Source organism: Rhinolophus sinicus, chromosome 17, assembly GCF_057876585.1.
Source record: "Rhinolophus sinicus isolate RSI-liver-muscle chromosome 17, RSI-T2T, whole genome shotgun sequence".
Lineage (NCBI taxonomy): Eukaryota > Metazoa > Chordata > Mammalia > Chiroptera > Rhinolophidae > Rhinolophus > Rhinolophus sinicus.
The window spans coordinates 157799860-157820728 of NC_142517.1; the positions used below are offsets into that span (position 1 = coordinate 157799860).

At 37.4% G+C, this 20869-nt stretch overlaps 1 protein-coding gene across 4 annotated transcripts in view; it reads right to left on the bottom strand.

The window, feature by feature from the left end:
• Positions 1–20869, bottom strand: part of STK39 (serine/threonine kinase 39) — a 282358-nt gene that overhangs the window by 40777 nt on the left and 220712 nt on the right. For all 4 annotated transcript variants that reach the window (XM_019727361.3, XM_074337430.2, XM_074337417.2 and 1 more), the window contains 2 exons: positions 18353–18405; positions 14129–14197 (listed from right to left, as the gene is read on the bottom strand). In XM_019727361.3, the coding sequence (XP_019582920.3) occupies positions 14129–14197; positions 18353–18405 (122 nt within the window). The remainder of the gene's footprint in view (positions 1–14128; positions 14198–18352; positions 18406–20869) is intronic.

The window sequence follows — 20869 nt, forward strand, 5'->3', positions numbered from 1 at the left end:
AGTAATTTCTACGCCACTCACTGTTTCTATTAACCTCTACCCCTCAGAAGTTTGGAAAGCTGTTTTTTCCCCCTAGTAAGAGAGTATTGCACAGAGAGTAAAGCCAATAAAGGAAGAATATAAAAAGGAATGACCAACACTATCAGAGAGCTTTAGTAGTTTATCAACCTCCAGAAATCACCACCGTGAGGAAGCACTGGCCCAGCTCTATACCTCGTTCACCAGAACAAAGATTAGCTAAACCAGACCTACTTTACTACGCCTACATGCTGAACACGATGCCACGTGAATGCCTATTTTAATTTGGGTAATTAGGCTGTTAGGCCCTGAAAGAAAATTCACTAAATTCAACTGCAATTAATGGCCTTGAAATGGCAAGTTTGCTTTAACCTGCTGAATATTAGTACTGTATGTCTTTGGTACTCTCTTTTAACGATAATTGTCCTATTGTATGTATGGTGCTACCTTAACCCACACCATAATTTGTGTGAGAATAAAAGCAATATTATGACATGGAAAATATACTTCATCCTCCTTGGGAATATATATGAAGGCTTTTTGGTTACCAATTAATATAAAGAAAACGCCTGCAATCCACGTCCACATTTTTGCCTTTTCTAGGAATCCTAATTTCCTTTTGATAGAGTAATTGGATTCAGAATTACTGAAGGGTATCTCTGAAGCTCTCCTGGTCCCCAAACATTAAATTACAAGTCACTTTTCCATGCCCTGGAGCGTAAATGAACCTGAATGTTGGAACATCATTTCCGCTTTTATTTCTCCAGGCCCCCCGTCCTACTGTCTGGTCACCGCAGCCAGTCGGGAATCAAGTCCAGGCAGCAAAGCAGTCTGGGCCTATATAAACTGTGAGCTGAGACTTTGCAGGATGAATGAGACTGAAGGGGAGTGTTTCTTTGCCCTGTCTGATTGGAAAAAGGCAGGGAAGGTACAAGATTTATACTTGACCTACACAGAGACTCAACTGACGTTGAATAACTAGGACTCTGCTTTCACAAGGCATTATAACAAATGGCAACTTACAAGGTCCTGCACTATTTGGTCCCTGCTGCCCACGCTGGCCTTATTTCATGTCACCCTCTCTTCACTCACCACACTGGTCACCTTTTACAGAGCTCACTCTCTTTGCACAAGCTGTGCGTCTGCCCAGCACGGCCAGGCTACATCTAAGACTTCACTCAGCTGTTTCTCCCTCAGAGGGGCTTACCTTACTGTTGAATCTACTGAGGACCCCCTGTTTATTACTGTCTTTCTTTAAAGTGCGTTGTTTTTCCTTCAGAGTACCTCCTGCAAGTTGTAATTTCCCCTATACCTGTGTAGGGACATAACTGATGTCTGCGTCTCCTGCGAGACTGGAAGCTTCGGGGAGGCAAGGACTCTGTCTGCTTTGTTCACCAGGTGTGCCCAGCACAGAGAAGATTCGATGCCTTTTTTACTAAATGAGGCAAGGCTGCTTCGGGGCCTGGGTGACAAAGTGTGGCAGAAGGCCGTTCTCCCCACTCCTGCAGGGAAGCAGGTACCACCGTCGCTCATTAACAGGAAGTGTCCTCGGACTTTCTAGAAGCATCGTCCCTGTTGTAGGCACTGGGTCCCTCATGCTGTCTGGGAACTAGTGAGGATTCTTCAGGCAGCCTCTTGGGCAGGGAACAAGGAGGAGGCCTGGAGCCCACCACATGGTAACCAGCACTGACAAAGTGATTTAAGGACCCTGAGACACATCCCTTTGGGTACACTCAGTAATACCTCAGGGGAGTACCTGTTATTATTGGCTAAGAACTATTTAGTCTGCATACATTTGAACTGTATATTTCAGATTATGCCTAGAAGCCTGAGCTGTTATATTTAATTATTGCTAATTAACCATATAAAGCCACTGTTCAGAGTTATTTTAAATGAAGAGTTCTGTATTTTTGACATTAAAAACTCCTTCCTGAAAAAAAAAATAACAAAAATTAATTTCTTATACCCATTCCTTACCTAATAACAATTTTCACAAGCACTACATAAAAAAGCCAGGGTTTTTTTTTTTGTTTTATTTTGTTTTGTTTTTAAAGAAATCCTAAGAGCTCCAGCAAGCCTACTGTGCCAGCAGCCGAGAAGCCCATTAGTAGGAATAATCTAGAGCATTTTTATGCTTCCCAAGAGTAGTGCTGTCTAAATAAAGTCCCCTAATACGTACCCTACCTCTCTATTAGATGTTAAATTTCCAGTGCATGCCATTCCTACCTTATCTCTCAGTGCCATTGACAACTACAAGTATTAGAAGCAAAACTGAGAAGGATATGTGAGGAATTAAGAGTCATCTGACAGGGAAGGAAAACAAGGCTGGTGCCTAAGCAATTTGGAAGTCCTTTCTTGTCCTTCTGACCTTGCATATCACAGACAGACTAGAAGCGGGTACACACACACACACACACACACACACACACACACACACACACACACAGTAACTACAACCAAAGACAGATCAGTCTACCAATGGAACAGACTGTTCAGGAAGAGAGCTATTTAATTTAAATCCTACACACCTGATAGTGTTAGACAAATGTATACTATCAGAATGGCTAGGTTTCCTGAACTGGAGTAAACCTACTTTACTTCCACTGGAAAGATGTTCTCTTATTACAAATAGGGACTAGTAATTTGGGGCTGATTGTAATTCTGAAGTCAGAATGTTTGGCTGGATTGAGTGTCATCTTCAGGCATATCTGATTCTAGAGTTAAAAGATAGGTTAATATAAATTAAAACAGGAGAATTTAAAGTAATTGAAAAAAGCAAGACTCTACTGACTTAGTGAATATCTAAGACAAATCCACTAGCTAGCTCTAGTTTCACGTCAGTGAAATTAAGTATATAGATCTTAACTAGAGTCTATTTATAGCAATGGTTTCAAAGAGGATCCACAACTCCTAACTCAATAAAAAGGACAAAGTTAATTAGGAAATCAGAGCTTACCGTGTGTTTACTGCTGCAAGGACTCATAATAATGTAACACAGGAACTGAGGACATCTTTGGGGACATGACACATGTTATTTTCTACTTTTTTAGAACTTCCTGGAAATAATATTTGCCCACCTTTTGAAAGGTAATTTTGAATTGCCATTCCCCCCACCCCCCGAATCAGAATGTCTTTAATAAACAATTCTGCCAACTCTTATCTGGATAGTCTATCATTTTCCATTAGAATTGGCGGTAAGTAAGCACAGGGGGTGGCTGGGGCTGGCATCAGATTCAATCACAGGAGTGGGCGGCTTATTTTAGCTTCTGACGCGGTTTGTAAGGAAAATGTTTCTTTTGTTTAATTCCCTTGAATTTTGGGGGGTCAGGGGAGTGTGGTCACCAGATTATAAAAATGATACTCTTTTAAAACAAGAATTATATTTGCCTTTAGTCTATCTGTTGTAATTGAATCAACTTTAACATACATTAACCCTTAGGCTGTTAGCTTCAAAATTAACGCTGAGAGAGCGGGAGAGAGTGAGCGAGTGTGCCCTCTGCACATTTTTTCCGGCCTTCTTCCCAGCATTCCACAGGGCCAACTGCTCTTTTTATGTTTAAACAACAACACTGTGGTTCTACCATCTCTCCAACGAGTTCAACTGATGAATATTTTAATTCGTCTACAAATGGCAGTCATGTGTGGTATGTTTATATTAGTCCGGACTATCACTTGTAAATATTTAAAAGTAATTTTGTATACTAATTTTTATATATTAAAAGTAATATTAAACTTTCCTGTTTAGGGAATAAATATCTCAATAAAGATTTTTTTTTTTTTGAAAGAAGATAGTTGGGAAACCAGGGACAATGATCTACAATCAAACTGGCAGTGGCACATTTTTGAAAACAGTAACCCTATGCCATATTAAACTGTTCAGCATTTATTTCTGCAAAAACTATACAAGGAAAGTAATCAGTATAGTACTCCCAAGCCATTTCTAGCTCTTAGTTCCTTAGACTATTAAAATTAACATACAGACAACTTTTAATCAGGAATCACTCGACTGTATTTATTGATATCTTTCAACTAACCCTGAGTCTGTCTAAACCCAGAAAGGGCTTATGGAGTTTTCTTCCCTTTTTAAATTATCTTTCACCATTTTAAAATCATAGCACGGTTGTGTAATAGAGACACTATTTTCTGAACAAAAGTTTTCCTTCAGTGAATTTCAACATCATAGCACAATCATTGAACTGAATATAAGAGAATACGAACTTTCATTGCAAAAGTGCACTGCTGGTCAATAAATCCCAGATCACTCACAACAGACTTAAATGGCCCTGACTAGAGCTGGAGGACAAAGCACTTCACACATCCAACCTCATGCCCATGGATGAGCACAGGTTCTGTTGCCTGCATACTGTGGGGCTTAAAGATGTTTTGCTGTTATATGGAAAAATAAAAGCCAAAGGCCACCTGGAGGATCCTACTGCACTCTGAGCAGCAACAGTTGTTTTCATAAAAACCGTAATGACTCATTATGGGAAAAATTTATACCAGTGATGCTTTTCCACACATCTATACTGTTTATACACACACAATTTATCAAGTTCACTGGCACCTTTTTAAAATGGACTCCTCAAGAGAGAAGAGAATCAAGTATGGCAGAAAAGCAAAGGAAATTAGTGAAATTAGAAAGAGTATACAGATAATAAAATGAGCTCAACACTCTCCAAAGGTTACTGCTAACAGAAACTAGAGAAGTGGCCATGAAATTCTAGTGTGTAAGAATCACCTGGGATGCTTGTTAAAAACACAAACTCCCGCGCTATATGTCCAAGACTCCAAATTCTGTAACTCTAGGCTGGAACGCAGAAATGTGCATTTTGGATGCAGGCATCTCACGGTCCATACTTTGAGACAAACTGTAATCTCAGTAAGCACCAGAGGCCTTCTAGACCAACCACATTTCCTTCTCAAGAGTCAAGACTCAAAAGTCATGTGGAAAATCAAGAAGGAAGAAAGGGAAGAAGGGAGGGAGGAAGGAAGGATGGATAGAAGGGAAGAGGGGCAGACAGAAAAGAAAATCAATCATGGTGAATTATTATTCAATTTTGAGAGGGTACAACAATAGTTGTATTGTCCAAATCAACTCTCCCAGTATTCAGTTTGTCAGAAGGAATTAAATGCATTCATTTATCCATGGGCATATTCATTAAGTGCCTGGTGTGGCAAAGATGGTAGCGATTCAATAAAATAGAAGACAGGCCTTTTTCTAAAGGTGCCCTCCGTCTCCTCACAAAGAGAAGACATGCACCAGGAAGTACAGCAGGATGAAAGCCACATGGCACTAAAAATGGTGAAAATACAGTTCTCTGGCAAGCAAAACCATGAAAAGCTGTCCTCCAGCATCTATGATGGAGGAGGTGAGCATCAGAGAAGGCTTCACAGAGGTGGCATTTATAGTGACTCTTGAAGGGCAGACAGGTGTTGAAAGGATTGTCCTTGTGCAGGAAAAGAACACTGCAGGGACACGAACAGTATGTCAAAGGTCCACTGAGAGAGCTCATGGGATGTATATATATGGTGAATATCAGCTTCCAGTGCAGTGATAACTAGTCAGCTAGGCTCCAAATCCATCAAAGGAGAACTATACAAATGAACTATACAGCTCCCTTCTTAGGAAACAGAAATTCCAACATCTGGCACTTCTCCAGAAGGCAGCTGCCAAGTGGCTTCTTCCTCCATGTTCAGTAGTACCTTGGGCCCTGAAGGGGGCACTGCAGATGGGAGCTCAGCAGCTTTGTAGGAGCTGGTGAGCAGGCCAGGCAACCGAGAAACACCAACAGGTGTGCTTTCTGTTGCTAAGGCTCTAACATTCATTCAAGAGAAGCTCAAAAATATCATGTATCACAAGGTCTGAAGAGAATTCAGAACTCTGTTGTCTTTTGCACATGAGTTGTTTTTTTCTCTCCCGTGCTTCTAGTCCAGAGGAAACTTGTGATTGGTGTTTATTCACTAGGAGGCAAAGGAAACACGTTTCTGCTGCCTCACTCTATCAGTCATGCTCAGGATTCCTCTTTGAAACAATTGGGATGGGGACTCAGATCGGTCTATTGCCATTTGTCAGCTATCCCAGCCAGGTAAGATAAGCAAATTTATACATGCATACTATCAAGGTGTGCATCTTGCAAAGTTAACTTATTTTTTTAAACCAGTATCACTGACCCAGGAGGTCTTACCAATCTTACCAGTTTCCATTTTACACAAGGCCTAAAAATATTTCCTGCTTTTTGCCTATGGTAGTAGTGCATTTAAGCACAAGTGAAGTGGGTTTATGATTTCAGTTGAAGGCGACCAGTTTTGCCTCCCCAAAATGTGCCTTTTGGAATATTGATTCTAAGCTGGGTATTAAGAAACAAAAGACTCAGAAAGAACCTTTGACGTTCTCCCTTTCCTAAAAGATTCAGATGGAAAAGCCTGCTCCAGGACAGGAATCTTAGCATCCTCATTTTAGTATTAAATAGGAAGGATCTAAGCAGGGGCCTGTTAGCTAGATCCCCCTGGTGCCCCATTATTTCTGGGTTGCCTAGCAGGAATTTGTTTGCCAGGTGTTCAGCTCTGCCTTGGCTACCTATAAATTTCCTATTACCCCTTCAAAAATCCCAGACACCTGCCTGCTCCCTTTTTCTCCTTTGCCCATAATAGCATATAAGCCTCAACTGTCCAATGCGTTTCAGGTCTCATTCTTATGGCATCCCGAATGTGCATTCGCATAATAAACATTGGTTATTTTCTCTTGTTAATTTGTCTCTGTTAATTTGATTATTAGCCCAGTTATGAGAACTTAGAAGGTGGGAGGAAAATTATTTTTTCAGGCCCTCCGATAGTCTGTAAACACTGTATTTTTAATTTTTGTACTGCTCTGCTTCTGCACGAAAGCAATCACTCCATGTCACTACACCTGGTCCTTCTTCAATCTAAACTCTGCTTTGTAAAGGTTCCCACACTAAAGGAAGATTGCCCGGAAGCTAGGTATGGAAGATTTTTTTGTAACATCTGCTGCATTATATTAAAAGTCATAATATTCACTGCTCCAAAACATATACTATTGCTTTTCTCAGGTTTTTCATGTTGCCCTAAGCATTTACTTTAATTGAAGCAAAAATTCTGATGGGAAAGAAAATTTTTTTTAATCTATTTAAATGTTAGTTGTTTTATATTATGAACGCTGAAAAAATACACACATAAGAAATCATTCAAACCTCTGCATGCCAATGTTCTAAGTTGAATTGGACTTTTTTATGTACCGCTTTTGTCAAGTGAATTTCGTATTTATAAAATGATACTTGAATTCTGTACTCTCAAAAGATTCTTATAATACTAAACTCAAAATAGTCTCCGTTTCTAAAGTTAATGTTACAAGAGACCTACCTGTGTATTTCAAAATGGAATGTGTTTATCTCTAACAAGTGTTTATGGAGTGTCTATTATGGGAAATGCACAGTTTGGAGGCACTGGGAACATAGCATTAACAAAACAGATGAAAATCCTGGCCTTCAAGGAATTCATTCTCAAGCAATAACCTGATATAGTTAACAAAATAAATGAATGAAACATATACCTATTAGATGAGGAGAGACTGGGTAAAATAATAAAGGAAAGGGCATATGGATTTGAGAGTGGGTTGCAATTTTAACTAGCCTGGTCAAGGAAGGCCTCTTTGACAGGTAGTATTTAAATACTAGGAGATAAAACCATGCACCTGGGGAAGGAGCATCCTGTCAGAAGGAAGAGGAAGTACAAAAGCCAGTGTCGCTGGGGCAGAATGAGCAAGGGGGAAAGTATAAGAGAGAAAGGTCTGAGAAGTGACAGAGGACAGACCACGTAGGGGACTGAAGATCACTGACATGTGAGATGGAACGCCATCAGTTATATCTAAAGCATTAATATGATCTGGCTTACTCTTCCTGAGACATAATTCACATCATAAAATTCACCCCTTTAAAGTGCACAATTCACTGTTTTTCAGTATAGTCAGAAGGTTGCGCAACAATTACCATTTCTAATTCTACAACATTTTCATTACCCCCCAAAGAAACTCATATCCATTACCAGTCACTTTCCTTTCCCCACCTGACCCTAAGGCCCTGGCAACCCCTAATCTACTTTCTGATTTTATGGGTTCGCACATTCTGGTCATTTCATATAAATGGAATCACACTTCATGTGGCCTTGTGCATATGACTTACTTTTTACTCGGATCGCTCTGGCTGCTGAGATGAGAATAGGCTGAAGGGAGCCAAGAACAGAAGAGAAGGGAGACCAGTGAAGAGATGAATGCAATCATTCAGCTGAGATGAGAAACCGGATGGTAAGCAAGATGGTGAGTAGTGGCCAGATCATGGGTACACATTCAGACAGACTGGATGTTGGGCATGAGAGAAAGAAAAGTTAAGGAGAACTCTTAGGTTTGTGGCTCGAGAACCTGAAAAGATGGAGCTGACATCACCTTAGAGTGTAAGGCTACTGGACGGGCAGGTTGGGAGGAAAGCCCAGAGGCTGGATTTTGGAGGTGTTAATTAAATCTGGGATGCCTATTAGTCTTCTAACTGAAGACACCAAAAGGGGAGCTGGATATGAGTCTGGCATTCAAAGGAGAGGTCTGAGCTGGAGATATTAATTTGGGAGAGAGAAAATAGAAGGCATCAATGCCATGAAACTAGATGAGAAGTGATTAAAGGGAAGAGATCCAAGGAAAGAGTCCGTGGACATGTCAATATTCACAGGTCAGAGAAATGAGGAGAAAACAACAAAAAAGACCGAGAAGGGAACGCCAGTAAGATGGGGGAATCGAGAGGGAATAGTCTTAAAAACCAAATGAAAGAAGCTTATCATGGAGGAGAGCATTGTCAACTGTGCCCAATGTTGCTGACAGGTCAAGTAAGATGAAGACTAGAATTAAGCACTGGATTTAGGATCATGGCAGTCATTCATGGGTCACTCATCTTCCCCCTCCACACCTTTGCATCGGCCATTTCATCTGCCAGGCATGTGCTTTACCCAGATATGGCTTTGAAAAGAAAGGTTTGCATGAAGACAAGAGGTCAAAGGTTTGGTTGGAGTGGGTTTGAGAGATAGTGGTAGGAAAGGAATTGAAGTCATAGTGGGGAGGGGGGGGCAATTCTTTTGAGGAATTTAAAGAGTAGGAAGGGGGTTTTTTAAGATGAGAGAAAAATATAACCATATGCTAGTGGGACAAATTCAGTAAGAGGGAAATAGGAGATAAGGGAGGGAGCAGAGAAGTGCTGAGATAGGTTAGAGGGGACACAATTAAACACATTTTATCTGTCAAGTAGTCAACAATTAAAATAGAAATCATCTACTGATGCAGAAAAATAGAATAATCTATTTTGCAGGAAAATCAGAAAAATCAATGAGAAAAGCTTTTTCCCCCCCATGAGACACAAAAACCACCATCATTTAAATTTATCTAGGTCTACTTTTCAAGGCTGAAGATATCGGATTCACTGCACACAGAGCATCAGGGTTAAACTCTGGGCTTGGAGTCACAAGAGCCAAATTAAAGGACCATGACAAGTTTCAATATCCAGAAACATCTTTTCATCTCCTTTTTTCGTCTATAAGATACTGATTAAAAACAATCTGTCCTTTCTACCTTATAAAACTGATGCAATGATCAGATAAAATATGCAAATGTTGTTTGTAACTCTAAGGTGTGATATCCCTATAAGGCATTTTTAATGCTACTAGATAAGAAAGAATTGCACATGCATTGTCCTACTCCAATATGCTACACTTAGTTCTTAGGGGAAAAAAGACAAAACTGAAAAAAAAAAAAAAAAAAATTGTAAGAATGAGTAATTAAACTGTGGAAAAATATGAGCTTTCTGGTTATGTACTACATTGAAAACACACTCAATAAGTTGTCCATGAAATATACCTTAATCTATTCCTTTAAAAAACTCAACCACCAATTTATTTATTTTTGCTTGTTGCCCTTGCCCTGGGAGACATATCTGAAAAAATGCTGTTAAGACTGATGTCAAAGACTTTATTGCCTATGTTTTTGTCTAGTTTTATGGTTTCAGGTTTTACATGTAAGTCTAATCATTTTGAGTTTATTTTTGTATATAGTGCAAGAAAGTGGTCCAGTTTCATTTTGTCTTTGCATGTACCTGTTCAGTTTTCCCAACATCATTTATTGAAGAGACTGTCATTTCCCCATTGTATATTCTTGCTTCCTTTGTCGTAGATTCACTGACCATATAAGTGTGGGTTAATTTCTGGGCTCTCTATTCTGTTCCACTGATCTACTGTATTTCCCCAAAAATAAGACCTAGCTGGACAATCATCTCTAATGCGTCTTTTGGAGCAAAAATTAATATAAGACATAGTCTTATTTTACTATAAGACTTATTTTACTATAAGACTGGGTCTTATACAATACAATACAATATAATGTCATATCATGTCATGTCATGTCATATAATAGTATAATACCCAGTCTTATAGTAAAATAAGACTGGGTCTTATATCAATTTTTGCTCTAAAAGACGCATTAGAGTTGATTGTCCAGCTAGGTCTTATTTTTGGGGAAATACGGTATGTGTCTGTTTTTGTGCTGGTACCATATTGTTTTAATTTCTATAGCTTTGTGGCCTAGTTTGAAATCAAAGAGCATGATACCTCCAACTTTGTTCTTTCTCAAGATTACTTTGAATATCTGGGGTCTTTTGTGGTTCATATAAATTTTAATATTGTTTGTTCTAGTTCTGTGAAAAATGCCATTGGTGTTTTGATAGGGATTACACTGAGTGTGTAGATTAGATTGTTTTGGGCAACATGGACATTTTAATGATGTGAATCCTCCCAATCCAGGAGCCAGTATATCCTTCCATTTATTTGTGTTGTCTTCAATTTCTTTCATCAGTATCTTATAGTTTTTAGAGTACAGGTCATTTACCTCCTTGGTTAAATTTATTTGTAGGTATTTTATTCTTTATGATGCAGTTGTAAATGGAACTGTTTTCTTAATTTCTCTTTCTGATAGTTCGTACTGTATATAGAAATGCAACAGATTTCTGTATCAAACTAAAAAGCTTTTTCACAATGAAGGAAACCATCAATAAAACAAAAAAGACAACCTACTGAAAATATTTGTAAATCATATATCCAATAAGAGGTTAATATCCAAAGTATATAAAAAGTTCATATAACTCAATAGAAAAAAAAAAATCAAAAAACCAAAAACAAACAATCCAATTGAAAAATGGGAAGAACTTAACAGATATTTATTCAAAGACATACAGATGGCCAAACAGACACATGAAAAGATGCTCTACATCATTAATCATCAGGGAAATGCAAACCAAAACTACAGTGAGATATCACCTCACACCTGTGAGAATGGCTATTATGAAAAAAGTCAACAAATAACAAATGTTGGTGAGAATGTGGAGCAAAGGGAACCTCACGAACTGTTGGTGGGATTGTAAATTGTGACAGACACTATGAAAAACAACAGTATGGAGGTTCCTCAAAAAATTAAAAACAAACAAACAAAAAAAACTACTGTATGACTCATCAATTCCAGTTCTAAAAATTTAACCGAAGAAAACAAAACCACTAATTCAAAAAGATATACACGAGTATGCACCGCTATGTTCATTGCAGCATTATTTATACTAACCCAAATATGGAAGTAACCTAGGTATTCATCAACAGATGGATGGATAAAGAAGATGTGGTGTGTGTGTGTATGTGTGTGTGTGTGTATACACACATATATATACACATAATGGAATATTACTCAGCCATAAAAAAGAATGAAATTGTGCCATTTGTGACATAGATGAATCTAGAGGGTATTATGCTAAAAGTCACACAGAGAAAGACAAATACCATATGACTTCACTTATATGTGGAATCCAAAAAAACAAAAACAAAATGAACAAACAAAACAGAAACAGGCTCATAGACAAAGAGAACAAACTGATGGTCGCCAGAGGGAAAGGGGGATGGGGGAATGGGTGAAGGGATGAAGGAGAGTAAGAGGTACAAACTTCCAGTTTAAATAAGTAAATCATGGGGATGTAATGTACAGCATAAGGAATATAGTCAATACTATCGTAATAACTTTGTATGGTGATGGATGGTTAATAGACTTGTGATCACAACATAATATGATACACATTGAATCATTATCTTGTGTACCTGAAACTAATATTATATCAACTCTAATAAAAAAACAACAACAACCACCACCACCACAACAAAAATCTTAGGACCCAAAAAATCCTCTAGTTTAGAGTCTGCTGAGCATGGGGCAGAAAACAAAGTACACTAAATATGACTATGTCTGAAGGAAGACCGCACTTAAATAAAGATGTCACCTAGTATCTTTTCATGAATCCCTTTTATTTTCCACGTTCCCTGCCACATGCCAGGATCAACTCAAATCAAAAGATTATTTGATCTTTGACTTCTTGCTCAATAGGAGACATTATTCAGTGTTTTATAAAAGTGTTTTTGATTATTATTTTCATCTATTATTTTACTTAGGAACTATTAACATAAAAACTCTGATATGGAATTCACAGTAGATACCAAAGTTGAACTGACCTTTTTACTCATCTCCCCCTCACATTTAATCAGAAAACTTAGCTAAAAAGTCTACTGGCCGTGAGATCTCACAAGATTTTACAGGAAAGTGCGAAAGATAGGGTATATAGGGAGATACACACAAATACTTTCTTTTAAAATGTCTCTATTTACTTGTATATGCACCATTTGGCAGAGGAATCAGAGCTTCCTCATGAAATCAATGTGTACACATACAATTAATAGAAAAAAAGTGTTTTTCTAATTATGAAGATATTTTTGTATTTTTACATTTATGAAATATTGTTTGTATATCAATAATATTAGATATTGATTCTTTAGTCAGAATTCTCATCTCCCACTAAAAACTCAGTTACTCTAATTTAAACAAAATAATTCACTTATAATGATCTATATTATAGAATTTCTAGGAAATTATTCTCATGGGTGAGTATATCTGCCTCAAACTCATTCTCGGTCACACACCCCAGCATTATTTAGGTAGAACTTTGAGTAAGTGATGTTTCTTAGTTCAAACATATCATTTAAGAGGCTCAAGCATTGGTTTTGATTTGAATATTTTTGAAGAAAGTTTTATCATAATACACATTTCTCTAACATATTATTATATATAATTAACAATATATTTATTATGTCATAATTAACCTTAGTATAATGTTAACGAATCTGGATTACCGACAGTCATCATTATGAATATCCAATAATAAACTAAATTATAAAATCTTCATAACTAAGAATTTGCCAAGTAATGTGGAGCTATCCACACCCACCCTATGTAGAATGAGGCTAGACTTTCTCTTAGATGGCATTGTCTGCCTCCTACAGCTTTTCTGCCTCCTTTGCCTTGTCAGGAGGCCACCATTCACTTCTTGCTCCAATCGGTATGCCTGTTATCTAGCAGCCGCCCCTGTCTCCAGGCAGCTATCTTTTGATTATAAAAGTGGTAGAAAGAGCCACAGTCTCAAAGTGGGTCTGCCACAACCCAGCAGCATGGCTCTGGACAAATCACTTTAGGAATTTATTTCCTCGTCTACACAAGAAAGCACGGGACTGAATGATCTTTAAGTTCAACTTTAAGACTTTATGAGGAATCTTGCTAAGGGCTGAAAAAACTAACATCGAAGTTTATTAGAACTGTGTCCAAAGAAAAACCAGAGAAAATTCTCATAAAGGACCTCAAAGGTCCCCATACTTTGGCGCATAGAATTTACAGCATCTTAATTTTTGCCTTGTCATGGACTTTTGGGTCTTACTTCCAGGTTCTTTGTTACATTTCTAACAAGTGAGATTCCTTATTGGATAAATCACCTCCAGAGTAATAGGATGAATTACATTAAGAGCTTTTTTAAAAAGAAAATTAAATATGACTCTTAAATATACTTCCGTCACATAAAAGATGAAAATTCAAAAGGAAATTTTCAAAAATCCATAGAATACATTATTCTTTTATGAAAATTTTGTTTAAGTGCATTTCCATTTGATATAGCAAAAAAATGACATTGCATACTAAAAAATGATTTACCTATAACTACATCGTGACCGTCAACCAAGCCAGCAGAGAAGAGCTCCTGAGAAACACCATCTGCCGTATCTGTCCAAATGTGAAATGAATATGTATTAGCAACAAAAAATAAAAATCAGCAGTCCAGTACAACGTCAAATATATATCTTTCAATTATAAAAATTACTCACATGTGTTTTAATTCAACAATTCAGATTCTACCAGGAGGGAAAATCAGAAGCAATGTGCAAATACATTATGCCACGTACAATTTGCATCTTGCTATTTATTCAACAGAAGTTATACAAAATTATTGTTTCATTTTTGGTGAACCAAGAAGCTTTTGCTCTTGGGCTACTTTCTAAATTAATCCTCAAATGTGTCTCTAGAAGTTACCTCATAACTGGTCCCTATGACACTGCTTTTCTTTCTTTCCAAGGTCAATCACTTCTAGCCGTCATCAACCCTTTTCTATCATTAGCTACTGAGTCAGAATTTATGGGAAAGGTTGAATAGGCAGCACTTGATACAACCTTATATTTGGTACAAACAGCCTATGAGGTTGTTGGATTATTAAGATGAGCTATTTAAATGTATGCTATTAAGAAACTCCTTTAACATGGCATTGATCATTTGATAGCAACAGATTCATTTCCTTAGAAAATGTGGCTAAATAAAAGAACGTAGTTCTCAATGATAAGTAACAGGAATTATCAATCCCATAAAGATGGGACTGAACAAGCTGTGGTGAGTAAATATGACTGAAATTACTCAATTGAAAGATTATGAATGAATATGGTAAGAGTGAGAAATCTGAAGATCTTGTAAAAGAGAAACTGATAAACTGCAATGTGCTCAAAAAGAACGATTATGAAGCCCTAAGCTTTTACAGGGAAGAAGACGTGGTCCCCATGGCCTTCTGATATTCACACCAACACCCAGAACTGTAACTAGGTAAGAAGAAAATGGCTCAGTAGCTGGTAACAACCAAGATGGATGTTTGACTTTAAATGTCTCCCAAAGTCTGGGAGTACTTGAAAATATAACTGCTGAACCAAACAAGCACCTAAACAGAACTGCCATTTGCTATGCAAGGCTGCCTTCAACACAGAGTGGGTTTCCTTGCTCCCTCTGTGTCTCGGATGTGGTAACTAGGCGAGAGAGAGAAAGAGAGAATTTAACTGAAGGTACAATTATCTTTCATAATTTGGGGGCTTTAAAGGGCTTAGCCCAGTGCCTAACACATAGTAGTTATTCAATAAATGGTAACTGTGGTGATGATGAAGCAGCAAAGATCATCTGAGAGGCATCTTACACTCTTGTTCACTCTCTCCCTGTCATACATGGCCCAAGTTCCCAAATCGCCAATAAAAATTTGAGAGCCAATGTATATTCTATGTACTTCCAAGAAACTGTGGTACTTTACCATTTTACTCATTCCACAGATGATTTACCTATAACTGCATCATGGACAGTAAATACATAGGAATCTTACTAAACTATAAAAATCCACATAAGGTAGGCTTATCTTGGGCCTTGTGCTCACTGCTAGAAAGTACAAAAACACCTGATAAAATTCTGTTAGGATTGAAATGATCCCCTGGCATGAAACCTAGAGTAGCATAATGTAAGGTTCTATTCTGAATGTAAGTTAGCTTTATGAAGTTGGCTAGAACATTCATTCTCACAATCTCCATCTTCCTGGATGCCCCTGCAAACTTTAGAAAAAGAAGCATATTGAATTAAAGGACCTACTAAGGCACACACCAGGCAGTCATTATATTTCTATTGATTGATCATCTGTTAAAGGACCTGAATGAATTACCATTATCTCTAAAGTATCAGTAAGATCTTACACTTAAGGAGCTACAATCACAGAATGTAACTGAAAATAGAATAATCAAACACAGCCACATTGAGGGCTACCACTCAAACAGTACCAAAGCAGATGACATTCACAAACAATTAAAGTGTATAGCATCTCCTACCATTTCCAGGACTCCTGGTACCAGATGAATCATATTAAAACAGCAAAAAGGTCATGCTGGCTGGCCAAAAACGGAAATAGTCCAGGCGCGCATGCACGCAATTAAGCAGTTACTTTGTATGCACCCAAGTAATAAATGCATCAGTAATAGTTTAGAACAGAAACATAAAGGTAATTGGTAATTTGTTTTTCTTCAAGCTGCTTAACATTCCAAATGTGCAAACAAGTTAAATAATCATATGTGCTCTGCTTTCCAGGGCACACCACAACATAACAAATACGAAGGGCTTGCGCCCAAATGAGGACAGAGAATACTGGGTACATTTGTGTTACACATTCTAGCCACATGTGCCTATTTATGTGTACATACAGCACAGACATAGTACACCTGTGGTGTGCATGCACCGAGTAGCGCAGGCAAGGCCCGAAACGCAGACAGCATCAGTAATCACAGAGGTACGAACAGCGATATATCCATGCTGTTTTCCTTACTAATGGGCCTGTGCTCACTGCCCAAGGAAGGTCAGTTATCATCTAGAAGCCAACGCTATGGTTTCTGTCTGGGCAACAAAAGCAGAGACTCTAGATCTAACTGTGACAAACGAGGTTGCCAAAGCCAGCACAAAGGGCCAGGTAATGCTGATAGGGCCATCTTATCCCCCTAAATCCTCCACGCAGAAATTCATTTCTTTGTTAGCTATTTACATTAAAATTGATTTTTATTGCCATCGCCAATTTTAAACAATCAGATGAAAAGAACAAACCTGAAAATAAGAATATGTTCTTTTACTTACTTTACTTGAAACATTTATTATATAATTACTAGACTTTATCATATCATTGACCGGTCAATAGTTTTATGACAAAATAGGTAGCTTTTTGATCACAGTAACTGGTGCTGTACAATTCCACACTGACTCTAAACTGTCAAAGATGATGTTCCCAGAAAGAAAGATCAATTAACAAACTTATTAGGGCCTTATTTGCATTACTTTGTAAAAGGTACTTAATACATTAGATTAATTCAAATATACAGGGAATCATTAAATCCTTGCGCCTGCCTACCTGCGGCTAGAGATCAAAGCCAGGGAGTGCATGACCATGTGTGGCCCAGGAATGTATTTTCTTTGGCTGACAGTGTTTTTGAAAAACTGAACCTAAATGTAAGTACTTAGACTAGTTTCTCTAGTTGCCTGATATCCGCACCATTAACGTTGGCTCCTATGAGCATCAAGTTTGTGTTTTATTACAAATGATAATAGCAGAGATGTCAAAGCAGTTAACCGAACAACCAGATATCAAACTTCAGCGTTTGCAAAAGTCAGCAAATACAACTTATTTAATCAAATTAAAATTTACACGGAGCTCTAATACATAAAATACAGTGTTATTAGCTTATATATTAATACACTCAAATATATTTTAGAAAGGTGTTCAGTATAGACATCAAAGCTATTTTCATGTACGTAAAAATCTGAAACCAGAGGTTGGGGAAAACAATTATAGTCAGTGCTAGCATGTGATTTTCACTTCTCTAGGTTGTTTTGGTTATAAACTAAATAGCAGAAATAGTAATTTTTGTTGAACAACTAGTCTTGTGGTCTCCAAAGTCTATTCATATATGTTACTTATCTATTAATTAACCAAAATCATTTCAAATTCTCCTGCATACCAGGCTCTTGCCAGGTGATAGAGATACCAAGAAATATGCCATGGTTCTATGACTTCCAGGCATCCAGGAGCTGAAAAAGCAACCAGTAAAACCTTTCAGCTGTTATAATAGCCATTTAAATCACTAAAATTGTGTTCAGCTGCAAGACTGGCATTGTTCCTACCCAGCTTACCAGTGGTGCCTGCAGCAAATGGAGGCCACAAATACTCACCAACATAGGGTCATGTAATCTGACCTGAGTACAGAGGCAAAGTACGTTACCTCTCTCATGGTATCATGTTTGCTGCTGAGCCCTCATTAGGAGTGCTGTATGCTGCTCACCACGCTCATCATAATATCCCTACATAATGGCCCTACATCACCACACCAGGGCACTGGAATTCATATAGACAGTAGTGGTTCAGTTTGGATTCCCTACAATTATCCTAAGTCCTTCCTTCCTGCCTTCCCTCCCGCCCTCCCTCTCGCCTTCCTTTCTGTGTTTTTAGAGAAAGTATTTTTGAAAACAAATTGTAAATACACGCTTGGAATCAATTTCTGAAATATTCTTTGTAGCAATAACATAATAATTTCGATGAAAACTCACCTCTTCCTGGAGTAAACTCAAATCGTATGTCATTAAGTTCCTTTCTGGAGTTTCTGAAATACATGACATATAGCACATTAAAATGTAATGAAGCAGAGTTTAATCAAACTAAATGTATTCCAATTTTCACACGATACTACCAACATGTAGATAGCGTTTTACAGTTTTGGGTTACATCCAAATACTTCCTCAACTAGAAGTGATAGTTATGACAATAATAAAGGGCAATATTTGTTTACCAAATTGAATTTACATTATATAAACTTGCTCATATCACAAAATACCAAAAATAAAAGGCTCATTTTATAAATCTACACTAAATCAGTAACCTGAAACATAATTTCATAATTAAACATTTCAGAAGCTTCTGGTTTAGAATAAATGATATTAAATACATTTTCTTATTTTTCCTGGGAAAATAGTATTTTATCAAATTATTTTTTGAAGTTTAACAAACAGGGAGGATAGTTGCAACAATGAAGTTCATGACAGAATTATACATTAAATCACACAACAAAATGCCCAGAATGAGGTGTGTATTTTGTAGTTAAAAATTTTTTTCTAGAGGTGGAACTCTGAATGTTGTGAAATTACCCATTGAATACATAAAACTTTATTTAAGTAAATGTAAAATACTTATGTAAAACTATAATATGTACATATATATGTATATTCAATCAAATTAAGTGGCACCGGGGTAATATGGAAAAAGTAAACATTTAAGATATTAGTTTCCATTCATATTAATTCCAAGAAATGATAATATGGGGGCAGTGAGCTATAATTCGAATGGTTTTAAATTTTCATTAAGAACACTTAAATATTATGACTAACTCAACAGATGCTAAATTCAAGTTAATAAAAACACCTTAAGAAACTGCAGCAGGAAACAAGAAATAGTAATTTCTGTAAGCACTCAACTACTTGCTCGGCTGCCAAAGGTGTCCAAGACAGAGACAGAAATACCTGAATACACATCCCTGAATATCATCCTTCCGGAGTCTGATCAAATCCTGAGTAGTGCTCCAGCTGTGGTGCTCTAAAACTGGGTACTATCTCCTGGTTGCTATGTACAGTGCCCAAATCATGATGGCTCCTGAAAGTCTCTGGGCCCTTTTTGGTGTATTGCCTGATCTTAGTTCTTTATGTTCTATTACATCCTGCCACACTAAGTGTGAGGAGGCCCAGAAAGATGCCAAAGGACGCTACCAGCTGAGAGAAAGCTCCCCAGCGCCCCAGCACCTACAGGAGCTAGCCCAAGTCTAAAACCTTTCCACAAGCAGAGAAGTAAAAAGTCAAGAAATCAAGGCATGCCCAAGCCTAGGCCACAGACATAAGAGCCTTGAACCACTGCATCTTCTCAGGTGTCCCCACCTTAACTTTACCACTGCTCTTCTCAGAGATAGAGTGGGACTAGGGGACATCAGCAATTCCTATCGCTGTGCTTCTTTTAGAACCTTCTCAGAATCTGAAAACTGAAAATTCTGAACTCTCACTCTAAAAAGCAGACACATGATTGACATACGAAATTGCAGGTAATTGTAGATGGTTCAGAGGTCATCTTGTACCCCAGAATAAGTAACCCTACCCTGGAGATGGAGTGTGTGCCATGAACAATCAGTGTTTGCAGTAGAAATACTGTTTGCATGTTGGATTGTTTAAACAGCCTAAATTTTCTTAATCTCTCCAATGTCATCACACATTTATATAGTGTTTTCATTTACAGTGGGTGCCAAAAAAAGTATATACATTTTAAGAAAGGAAAAAACTGTATTAAAATTGTAATACTCGATATATACTGATAACAAAAAAGATTAATACAAGTCATATTTGACTTCTGCAATTACAAGAGGTGCTCAAAGTGGTTACCATCAGTGTAATTATAATACAGATTTTTTCCTTTCTTAAAATGTGTATACTTCTTTTGGCACCCTCTGTATATCAGTAGTGCTCAGACTTTTTAGTCTTAGGACGACTTTCCATTCTTTAAAAGTATTAAGGTCTTCTAAGGAGCTTTTGTTTATTTTGGTTACATCTATGAATATCTAGTGTATTGAAAATTAAAACTTATACATTTTAAAACATATATTACTTTATTTGAAAATGACCAGAATTAATCTATCACATGTTAATGTAGATTTTTTAAATGAAAATTACTTTACTTTCCAAAAGAAAAACTAATCAGTGAAAAGCATGCATTGTTTTTTATTTTTGTAAACCTCTGTAATGTCTGGCTTAACATAGGTGGATTCTTGTATTTGCTTTTGTACTCAACCTGCTGCAATATCATGTATCATGTAGCCAGCCACTGGAAAATTCCACTGTACATGTGTGAAAGAGTGAGAATGAAAAAAGCAAATAATTTCTTAAAAATTATTATAAAAATAGTTTTGACCTCATGGGCTCCCTGAAAGGGTCTCACGGACCCCTATGGGTCACAGGACCACTCTTTGAGAACCAGTGATATCAAACCTCATGGATCAAATCTCATTTTATCCAATAATCAATCTTAGTGGT